Below are 12,001 nucleotides of genomic sequence, written 5' to 3'. Positions count from 1 at the left end.
GGCACTCTGCCTCAGAAGCATCGGCGGCATCAGCAGTAACACCGCCATCAGCAGCCGCAGCAGCAGCAAGAGGAGCATGAGCGGCATCAGCAAAAGCAACAGAAGAAGCAGCAGAAGGCAGGGTCAGGTCACCCCAGGCACACACCAGCAGCACTCATGCCCGGACCTGAAGTTGGTTTCCAGACCCAGTTATGTTAAATCTGCCCAACGTCCTGGTTTGGCTGGGACGGTTGCAGTAGATTCAGAAAGGCCATGGTTCCAGTGACCGCCCCCAAAACCTTTTGAGAACATCAGGATGTTGTCCTCGGTCTGTGTCCGGCACCATACTTGCCGGCTACCAGAGCCCGATTTAGTCTCAAAACTCGGGAGAGTCATACTTGAGATGTTTGGCGAGTGTTCAATGCGGAACAGAAACGTGCCGTTTACGCATACTAAAGAGGGAACAAAATGAGATGTTCTCCACGTCTCCTGCCAGATGGTTTCCCTCATTTAGATCAATTTGTCATATCTGGATGAGTGACAATGTAAAGCTTGCGTCGTTTTATTTGACTTTTGGAACCAATTCACGAAAGGCTCTTAAGGCAAGCGCAGTGGCGAGCCCAGGTGTCGCCCATTCGCGAGAAACCAAGTGGAGGATGAAATGTAGAGACGTCACGAGGCCTCTCGCTTGGCCTGACGGAGGGAGACACGCGCCGGTGCTGCCGGTGCCGCGGCTTTTATTGCCGCCGCTCATCCCCAACATCCTCAGCGCAGCGTCCACGCCGCCCCACGCGCCAATCACACCAAGACATTAACGAGTGGTGGCAAGTGATTCATTTTGTAAAAAAAAACTAGAAGAGAACAACAAAGTACGATTAAAAGTTCTGTACTTAATTTAGTCGCGACAAGGGATGATTGGCCGATGATCGAGAACGATGATGATGGAGCAGCAGAAAATGCATGAAATGCATTCGAGAGGTAATCCTCTGAGGAGATGGAGTGATTATATAACCGCTGATGATAGGCATGCCCATGTCCAATTCATCGACACCCACCATGATCAATCCACTGCTGGATGAAGGCCTCGCTAAGCTGTCGACCATTTCTTGTTGATCTCTCCATGCTTCTCTGCGCACTCTTAAGTTTTTTTGTGTTTGCGTGTTTATTGCTAATGACCACGTTTGTGAAGCGCACGTCATCGACGGTAAGTACACGACGAGTACCAACGTGCCTGAAGAAGTGTTTAATCAGTGCGCACTCTCTGCTGTGACACACGCTTCAAAAACATATCTGACCGGGGAGATATTATTTATTATTAATTTCTGGCTATGTAATATTAGACCACTTTGGACAACCCTTGTCACAGCGGTCTGCTGAACACGCTCGGTGCCGCGCGGAGATACGTCAACTGCGCTCGTTGCATAGTTAATTACCCACGTTTTATACCCGGTGTGTGTGGGCGGCACATGGCGCGACTTCCACGCGGGATTTCACGTCTTCGGCCCAAGTGATTTCCCAGCTTAGAGAGCATCGAGTCCACTGGTGCTCAGCTCAAATTCACGGCCCTGAGCCAGTGGTGGAAATTCCACATTCCTATGGTGGGGGTAAGTCAATCTATAAGACAACCACTGGTCGCTTTCCCGAAAGGTGGGTGGATTGATTTTATCGACCCAGGAAAGATGATGAACCAAGTCAATTCCCCAATAAGGAGTTGAACCCGCAACCTTCCAATTGCGAGCCACTCACTCTACCACCTAGCAACCCGGCCGGTCTGAAATGCCACTAAGACACCTCCCAAAATAACCAAATCATTTGACCACCACTCGCTACTGACATTCAGTCGCAGGCAAAGACAGCAGCATTCACACACTATAAATGATGAGTCATGAAAATAAATAAATACACATACGTGCTGCAAATATAGTATACCTGTTTACATTTCAAATGCTATATAAAGGGTCACTTTTAAAAAGTGTAAATAACTAAAGAGAAGTAAGCGTATGGGGTGGAAAAGTAAACATTGGAGAAGTTTGGCAGATTCCTTCCCTTCCATCCGATCCCAATGGAGGTCTCTGTTGCTCAACGTTTTACCCTTCTCCACGCAAGGGCTTCCTCAGCCATTATGACCGACATCTCCCTTCGAAACTTTCTCCACTGGCAATATGAACTTGGTCGCCAGAGTGGTTTCTCATTATTAACGATTTCCCTGAAATATTTATACTTATGTAGTAACTGTGTTTGTCACTGTGTGGTGCCGGGCTTACGAAGCCACGGCGGACATTATGTGTAGCCCGCTTACTGGGCGTAGTACCACCAGCCCTAGCGGGGCTTGGGTGAGCGCTGGTCAGCGCGGAAGCACCGCGAGCAGTGTGCGGTGCGGGCTCCCGGCGAGGGAGCGAGAGAGAGCAGTCAGCCAGGGTTACGTTGGGGCACGATACGCTGGTTTACCTGCTAACATGTGACCGGATGATATTGGAGTGGGGCCACTGGTGGACGGGGGCCGCTGGGTGGTCACGTGGTCTAAAAGAGCTCTCGGGAGCCTTCGAGAAAGAGCTCGAGAGATCTGGAAGGTGGGCGGGGCGAAGGGCAGAGCCAGCCCCAGCCCAGGGAGATATAATGGGCGCCCCGTGAGTAGCTCGAGGTTCTTCGTATGCTGGTGTGAAGAAGATCCACGTCGGGGAGAAGAAGCCTCTGGCCACGCGGTCCGGGACCCAGCTTGTGGTCCGGGCCGGGATAGCGAACCGTGTCTAGTTCTGCCGTAGCGTGGTTAGATGGGCATTCAATACCCGAGTGCAGATTGTCTGATGTTACGTTGAAGTTGCTTAATAAATAGTGTTGCTCCCAAGACAACGTCTGCGACTCAGTTGGACTGACTACATTTATGTGGTGGCCTCCAGGGGGCCACTGCGGTGTAGAGAAAGTGCCCAGTGAGGGGTGGTACTGTAAGGGCGGAGCCCGGGTGTCGCTGAGAAGGGGGTCGCGTGAGGATGTGACAGCAGGGCAGGGAGGCCCCTAGTCGGGGGTGAGAGGATCACGTGGTGAGGATCCAGAGTCCCCACGAGGGTTCTGGAAGGGGGACGTGGCCAAGGGCACAGCCGGCCATGGCAGGGGAGTTATAAGCGGGGTCCCGAGAGGGATCGGGGCATTCAACTCTGGGACTGAAGTCGCCATCCTCGATCCTCGGGCCTCGGTCTCTGGTCTTCACGCATGGACCAGACAGCCAGTCAGCTGTCCTGGTACGAATATACAATTGTCTCTCTGAATGTCAGTTTAGTTCGTCGTGGTGGTCACCACCCTATGCTGTTATCCTGTTAGAGTTACCCGTTGTGTTAAATAAACGTGTTGCCTTCAAGTACAAGTGTGCGCCTAAGCTAACACACTACACTTAGACCCAAACATTTGCACGAGGCACGCGAGCGGCTCCCGTAAAACTGCGCATCAACAATGGATGTTTCTGGCGTCTATGCGAGTGCCCGCGACCCACGTCGCCGAGGGACGCGACATTCGACCATTGTGGGACCAGTGGCGCAGCGGGGGCTCACGTCGGCCCCGGTGCAATTAACCATTTGCCGTTCAGAGACGTCTTCAAGTTGGAGGGTGGGTCCACGTACACCGCTGAATCTCGGAACGTGCGAGCTGTTAGTGTGAAGTTTATTTTGAGAGGCATAGCGACGCTGTTTTTGAAGGCATTGTACTCACTGCAGAGAACGGCAGCGAGACGACTGCACTCTGATAACTGGTGCCAAATTGTGCCGCACGCCCTTCTGCACGGTCTTGTGGGAGCCTCGGTACCAATAAAGTTATTTAATTAAAAACATTTATTTCGAATCCATTCGGAATCCATATATAATATAATGTTGCCCATCCCTGTCCAATTTTTCTCCGTCTTCCCTGCCAAGTGGCCAGGGCAACCTGCGGCTCACAGGGCCCTGGTAGAGTTGCGCCGCCTGCACACTCAATAGTTGTGCCACTTGATGGAGGTCGAGCCAGGAAATGTCGTCAAGGATGGTGATATCACGTGCAAGATGAAAATCTAGTTCGTGCGGAGGGCAGGCGAGCGCCAGCGCTCCTCCATAGCTACGCCGCTCTTTGGGACTCGCCGTCCCTCCACGGGAAGCTCGCCGCACGTCGCCCAGCCACGATTGGGCACGACATCGACCGCCACACGCAGCCTTCCGCGAAGGCCGAGCCAGCACGAGTGTTTATTGCCGGCATCTCATATTGCCCTGCAGCAGTTTTGCCTCGGTGTCAACTCAGCACGAGGGGAATCAAGACCCAGCAGGCAATCAAGAGCGGACTCTCATCCCGCAATTCGTGGATAATTGTTAATCTCCGCCCATGGCGATGGTTTCTCCATGGTTAAGCTCCACGAGTGTGCGTGTGTGTTTTTTAAATGATTACGAGGTACATCTCTGTGGTAACAAAGCTACGGATCCTTGTTGGGAAGCTGCCCTTGGATTCAACGCTGCCTTCCAACTCAACCGGTCCTGATCTTGTTCATAATTTCAGATTTTGTCACACGGTGATACTGTGTCCAAATAAAACATTCACTTTTGGAACTTGCACATGTAGACTTTGGTTTTGCTCGAATATAATCTTGGATTTTTCCGCTTCAGTAAGACAGGTCGCTATAAAAAAAAAGAGACTCACAGTCTCAATGGGCCCTCACCTGGCCATACATTAACTTAGCTGTCTCGATTCAAAGCACTGAATGCCTCCCCCCCCCCCCCCCCATCTACCCTCATGTAGTCTACAATTGTGTAAAGCCTGTTGAGATGCGGCTGCATTGAAACGTCGTATACATTGTTGCTGTCGAATGCATTGGCGAGCGAGCCAGTGAATAGAAACCAAACAGACACATTTCGTAGGTGCAGCGCACTCGGATTCACGAACAAAACACACGACGGCGATCGTAGCGTGCGCGCGCGTGGCTACGGTGGGAGTGGTCTTCACTGCAATCTTGGTCAATTATGGAGAATGCGGCGGCAGGCGCGCTACCGACCGGGATTCCGTGGTGTGCCCGTCAGGCTCGTGACAACGGTGTAATAACGAATCGCATTAACCCGCTCCTCCTAATGCACCTGCTCTCAGAAGCCGCGGCCCCCAAATCAAATCACAAGCCAATGAAGTTGGCCTCAAATCAAATTGGAATCCAAATCCATCTCCTAATTGATCCCATTTCACCACCAGAATTTGCCAATTCCAGAGGGAATAGCGAAAGTGAGTGTTGCACCTCAAGCACAAAGAGGGCTTAGCGAGGAGCTGCTTGCTGGAAGCATAACAGGAATTTGCCTTTAAGATTCCACCACAATATTGATTGGGCGCGAGCCAATTGCTTTTAAAACATATATTCTGAAGAGATCTGCGCAAGTCACTGTGCGAGGTTATCGGCCGGCCCTGTTTGCGCTTGGCAAAGAAAACCTGAGGGGGCCCCAAACAGCTCAGGAGGGGACCTGAGCTCATGGAAATCAAAGGGTGCATGAAACATCAGCTTAAATTCAATATGAAGACAATATAACGAAACGACTTAAACTCTCTTACCCTATTATGTCTCCAGCTCTCTTCCCGTCTCACCAGCTCTCTGTCTCTTGTCTATATAGCTCTCGTTTCACGAAGATTCCGTCTCACCTAGACGTCTCGTCTCACTCCGGCTTAATTTTGTCCATCTCTCTCTGTGTGTGAGTGTGTGAGTGAGTGATTGTGTGTGTGAGTGTGTGTGAGTGTGTGTGAGTGTGTGAGTGTGTGTGTGAGTGTGTGTGAGTGTGTGTGAGTGTGTGTGAGTGTGGGAAGGGGAGCGGTAGTGTAGCGGTTAGCGCGCTGCGCTATGAACCCGGCGACACGGGTTCGATTCCCGCTCACGGCCAACACCAGTGACGATTATCTGAACCGGTCCCGGGCCTCCCCTAGGTCGACTCAGCTCAAATGAGTACCTGGTGCGGTGTGTAAACATTGCCACTGGGGGGAACAAAGGCGGTCGGGCGTGGTGTTGGCCACCCACCCCCTCGTGTACCGTTGCGGCCTTCATAGGTGCTCGCTAACAGCACTTGCCCCTACAGTCTGTTAAGGCTATACGGGGGATCTTTATCTTTGTGAGTGTGGGAGTGTGTGTGTGAGTGTGTGTGTGTGAGTGTGTGTTTGTGTGTGTGTGAGTGTGTGTGTGTGAGTGTGTGAGTGTGTGTGTGTGAGTGTGTGTGCTTGTGTGATTGTGTGTGAGTGTGTGGCTGTGTGTGAGTGTGAGTGTGTGTGAGTGTGTGAGTGTGTGTGAGTGTGTGTGTGAGTGTGTGAGTGTGTGTGAGTGTGTGTGCGTGTGTGAGTGTGTGTGAGTGTGTGTGTGAGTGTGTGAGTGTGTGTGAGTGTGTGTGCGTGTGTGAGTGTGTGTGAGTGTGTGTGTGCACTGAGCTCGCTGCACCGAAGCGTCTCTCTCAGTTTAACGCCAAACTACAGTCCCCAGCTCGACAGCGCTCGGGGCTCAATACAACATTCATTGCACCAGAAACCGCGGCCCCTGTACTTCTCTCCTTGCGCCAACGTGAGCCGCCGCTGCGGCTGACATTACTCGATAAGACCACTTTGTTGCGTGGTACCCCGACGCGGGGCGCTTGGAAGGGGAGATTGAACATTTCACGGTTGCACATTCGTAGTGACATAACCTCTCTTACCTCTCTTACCAGAGCCCTTCACCGCAGCTGCACACCAACGAGCTTTCGCAAGCCTCGTCTGTGCGTTCTTCTTACAAGATCGTTCGTGACGGGAGCTGTCGCTCGTGGAAGCTGTGCCCTAGGGACACAGCGCACTGCGCTAGTTGGGGGTGCTCCACGAGCGAATGGTTGCCGGTGGTTACCGGGTGGATTACGGACGGGACCTACGAAGTTCGTGCCCCCCCCTCCCCCCACTCTGTCACAGACAAGAGGAGCACCACTGCACTGCGGTCGTCAAATCTACAGTGGCTACCGAATCGGTGTGGAGCCCACCGCTCGTGCGCTGCCTGAACTCGCACACTCCATCCTGCAACACAATCGGCGTCGACATCACACGTCGACTTGGCGGTACCGAGAATTGTGTCCGAAGTTGTGGATGTTTAGCCGTATTTAAACATTGTAGGGGTGTCCAGAGACACATGCCATGTACCGTACCTGGCTCCACTGGCGCATCCCCGGCAATAGATCACGGCTACAGCCGGGGCTCAGGGAGAGGCGCGGCGAGTGATCCATCTTTGCACGCAAATTGTAACGAGCACCTGCCTTGGGCAAAAGTGATCTGTAAACTCTCCAGCTGAGCAATTATACACTCCAATTATACACTCCTTGCAACAGTTGGGGCATAAATAAAAAGTAAATAATTTCTCAGATCTTTGTGAAGGCCTCCCCATGCGGCTGACCATATTTCATTGCTCTGATCCGTGCGAGTTCGCTAAGATTGGGGGGCGGGGAACAAGGCCATTCAGATGTCGCTCACCACTGATTGTTCACTGCCATGGTTGGGAATCACACTCAGGTTAGTGGACTCGTGGCGTGGGGCACTCACCGCTGTCCAGATGCCCCACTGTCTAAACCTGGAGACGGCTGCCCCCATCACTGCCGTATCTCTATGGTCAAAGCTTCCGCCGTGAATGACGCAATCATCACCCGCATCGTGCGGAGAGAGAAACCCCCACAATATGGGACATTATAAAATAAATTTTCGCCCAAAATTCTATTCCGTTTATGCCATCGGCCTCACACAATGAGATCAAGCAATCGCCATTCAGAACGTTGCTGCGAGCAGTGCATAGTGAGCTTCAAATTACACGCAAACACTGCGTGCAAAAAGCACGCAGTCTCTGTGCGCCTGCAAAAACCATCGGCACTTTCCAAAGAAGTGCCCTGTGGTACTGTCGTTTTAGGCCCACCATCAAAATTAATTGGAGCCAATGTGACCGACTGACAGCGGCAGTGATGGAGTGATGGATAACTACGGACCGGTTTCACCCTCGTGAGGACCACTCCACAGTTGTCGCTTCACTGCATCACTGCTGCTACCATCGGTCGGTCACATCCCTCAAAAGTATTTTGATGGTGGGCCTAAGACAAGAGGACCACAATGCACTTCATCAGCAAGTGCCAATGGGTTTATTGGAAATGCACACAGGCTGTGTGATTTGTAACACGTGTCATCTGCTCATTGTGCAAAACTGTTGTCTGGCCTGCGCTATTATTCTGTGGTGCTGTGGGTTATCTCGTCACCTACAGAATTGAGCAGTAACATCGTCAGCCTGCGTCAGAGAAGGGCCTCTGAAGATATCTTCGTAGAACTACTTCTGAAGTCACTTGAATAGAGCTCCATCCACACAAGGAGCATAACTTTCAATGCCCTGTAAATAGCAGCATTAAGTCTCACATACGCAACTTAGGCAAATTAAGAGAAAACAAAATATATACTTTATGGTGGGCTTGTTTAGTAATTGGTGACTGTGCTGAGGCCATCAACTCACTTCACTTAATAAGCCAGTTCGTTCCCACTCTTTGTGAGGCTATGAGTGTTTATATAAAAGTCGATGGGTCTGTGTATACCTATGGTTTTATACACAAGTCTATCAGTCTCTTTGTGAGTCAATGGGTGTCTGTGTTAAGGTTATCGGTATCTAATGGAACCCCCCTAATTGAACATCTTCACCGGTTATAAAAATTTAGGCTGGCTTGTCTACGATCAATCCTGGGTTTAACCAGGCTGGATTGTGTGAGGAGCTCACAAATCCTCAACAGATCTGGACAAAGTCCCATCGGTGAGCTCCTCCGGCAGGCAAGGCTGCGTTGGCTAGGTCATGTAGTCCGCATGCCCAGCTACCGCATGCCTAAACAGCTTTTGTTCAGCCGGATCGAGGAGGCTAAACGGGCACGGCACGAGCTAGAGAAGAGATGGAGTGATGTGGTACAGGAGGACGTGGAGCTGAGTGGACTTGCCGATGACTGGTACCAGCGGTGTCAAGATCGGCCTCTGTGGAGGAGGCTCGTCAAGAACGCTACTGGGCAGTTGGAGGCAGTCGCCCTCCAACAACAACGGAGGGCGGAGGAGCGACACTCACAACAACGAGCGGAGTGCCGGGTGGCTAAAGCACAGCAAGTTGGCACAGTAGGGGGCACAGGTGGTGCATGAGCCAGTCATCTCGATCATCTCAATCAGTCGACCCGTGGCACCTGGGTCTAGCCCCGTGACCTCCTGCCAGCGGGCGTTCGACACTTCACGTGGCCTCAAGGTGCACATGGCCTGGCACAAGCGTCGTAGTGACGTCACCGCCACTTAGTGGCGAATGGTTGTTGTTGTTTTTGTTGGTATCTAAGTGAGTTTATGAACATCTATGGGTCTATATGCGAGTCTAAAAGGTCTATATGTAAATCATTGGCCATTGGGCTGAGACCATCAACTGCCCACACTTGATGACAGCTGGAACCTGGATTAAAACCCAGGGTCTCCGTGGTCCTGGTTTGGATGCTCTCACACCTGAGTCAACTGGCCACATGAATTACTAATTTTTCATGTGGTAGCTGCATAACAACAATAATAATACAATCACAGTTAAAAGATACCACGGCTTCCCTCTGCCAATGAGACCAGGTTTCCCAGTGTGTTCCATGCTGGGCACATTCAATGGCGCTGATTGAATGGCGGTGGGGGGGACGGAGAGGAGAGGGGGGAGGGTCTGCACGCCCGATGCGACGTGCATTTTCGTGCTCCACACGCGCCCTCAAAATTGATCACCGAGGATTGACTTTCAGTTGGAATTTAAACCGCGGCCAGGCCAACTGTTTGCCTATAAGCAAAGGTCACAATATCGACGATAAGTTTCTGGTGTTTTTTTTTACTTTGGGGCAGTGACATGGCCTCAATAAAACGAGTGTCATGCTGCGTGTCAACAACAGCGGGCGCTTGTCGGCGGTTAGATTTGATCTCCCGGCGCGGCAGTTTAAATAACAGGCACGTTTCTTAAATCCGCCCACCTCTGTCCACCCAGCAGTACACCACAAGTTTATCGACCAGCAGGTCACGTGGTGCGGCAAAGCGTGGGTACTGCCGCCTCTTCGAGGATGTCTACCCAGTGTGGAGGAGGAGGTCACACTACGCTCTCGAGGGGACCTCCAGAGCTCACTTTTGTGGAGGCCCTTCTGCCAGCAGTGGCGTGAGCAATACATTACAGGGCTGCACCTTTATCCATTTTATGTAAACCTCCTGACAATGATCCACAGAGGGTCCACATCTGGTTAACGAGCAGATAATTAGCGCCATGGTTAAAGTTCTCAGTGGGTGCGCGGCAGCGCTAGTCACTGAGAGGTGCGGAGATGTTTCAAAGCCTCATTGCAAAGCAACTACGACGGTGATGATAATGATGATGGGAACGATGTGTAACGAACGGGTCGCAGGGTAACTTTGATTCTGGTACTCACCGTTGATCGTCACTGCGAGTGGTTATGGCCAGCGAGGGAGGAAAAACAAGAAAAACGCCGCATTGCGGTGAGATTGTCACAGCGCTGCGCCCACGTTGGTTGCAAACGTTTGGCTTCACGGCCACGCGTAACACCATCGCACATTAGATGTAAACAATACGGCTATCGCTCGAACATTGATTTACAAAAAAATGCTGGGAGAGATACCGTCGGCTTAACTGAAATCATGGATAACACCACTGCTGATATGGGTCAAAAACAACATCACTTAACACTTGGCATCTAGTGCTGATAACTTGCAGTAGAGTAATTGCTTTTAATAACATTTAAACATATATAATGAATCAACTACAGGCAACCACAAATGTATTTGCAACAAGTCATTATTATCACATCACTCTACATTGACGAAATATTACAATTCTGACACGTGGCTTTGCCTGCCTGTAAAAGTGACATCAGCAAAGCATCTCCTTGTCCAAATGTGGATGGGCCGGTAATCGTGTTTGTTAATAGCCTTGAACCAGTGGTGGGAATTCCACATTGCTATGGTGGTGGCCAGTATATCCATAGGACAAAATAAAAACCACGCTATGTTGTTTTCAAGCCCAAACTAAAGGGCCAAAGCATGGGTCGGAGAAGGCAGTCAGGATCTGTTGCTTGAGATGTTCTGAGCATTCACGAGCAATTCCTTCACGGGGCTCAGCGCACACCGAGAGCTATTCTACTGCTTTGGAAGGACGCAGACCATGCTGCCACTGCTCTTTCTCTTGTACAATAACGGCATTTATAGGGCGTTCAAAAAAAAACCCCGACAGCAGCGATGATGATTATGATGATGACAGATTTCCAATCAATCACAAAACCAACGATGGGCCAATGAATGTGACACACGCGAACACAAAAGCGCACCGTCATTGTTCAAAATGAGTTATCTCTCAATGGTGTTGAGCTATGCAATGGGAACAGACACAAAACCACTAAAAACCAACTGCAAGCATGTAAGTAAGCGTTTTCTACTGGATAGCTCTCACCTAAGACCTCTGTAGGTACAAACAGGTCATCGGGGACTGGCCCATCCAGCAGAGTGAGCAAGTTAAGAAAGAAGCAGAACAAAAAGGAAGAATTACAAATGGTGTGAGCTTTTCCCGTCAGCGCCCACACCTGCACACACACCTGTACACTCCACCGCCCCCCCGCCACACCCCCCGGCGAGGGTTGCCCCACCTAGGAGGTGCACAACAAACGGCACGTGTCATGACAAGAAGAATGGAATGATGGTGTCCCCAGAGCGCGCGAGGGGAGAGCGACTCGTGCGCGAGTCGTCTCGAGGAGCGCTCCGTTATTACACGGACACAGGGCAGCCACCTCCTCTGCAAGAGGACGATCCTCTGGGAAAACCAGGGACAGGTGGCAAACCTGGCCGCGGCGGCCGCATCCACCACGCCGGTGACAACGCACTCGCTACGCCGTATTCCGTCCGCAGTCCCGAGTCTGGTCGACGCTGACCTGCCGGTGGAGTTTCAGTCAAGCCCGAGGCTGCGGATTTCATTGTCGGCATTCTCCGAGTTTAGTCAACTAAAGCAGTCGAACGTGTCTGTGAA

The 12,001-nt window shown here is 51.3% G+C and overlaps 1 protein-coding gene across 1 annotated transcript in view; it reads right to left on the bottom strand.

Moving 5' to 3' along the window:
- The window catches only part of LOC133353379 (receptor-type tyrosine-protein phosphatase kappa-like), a 189,203-nt gene that overhangs the window by 56,109 nt on the left and 121,093 nt on the right, over window positions 1-12,001 (bottom strand). The window contains 2 exon segments of the mRNA XM_061569582.1: window positions 10,398-10,409; window positions 11,574-11,624. Coding sequence (XP_061425566.1) covers window positions 10,398-10,409; window positions 11,574-11,624 — 63 coding nt within the window.

The sequence above is a fragment of the Lethenteron reissneri genome, chromosome 43, assembly GCF_015708825.2.
Source record: "Lethenteron reissneri isolate LAM-NWPU_2019-01 chromosome 43, ASM1570882v1, whole genome shotgun sequence".
Classification (NCBI taxonomy): domain Eukaryota; kingdom Metazoa; phylum Chordata; class Hyperoartia; order Petromyzontiformes; family Petromyzontidae; genus Lethenteron; species Lethenteron reissneri.
This window is presented reverse-complemented; position numbering and strand designations above follow the sequence as displayed.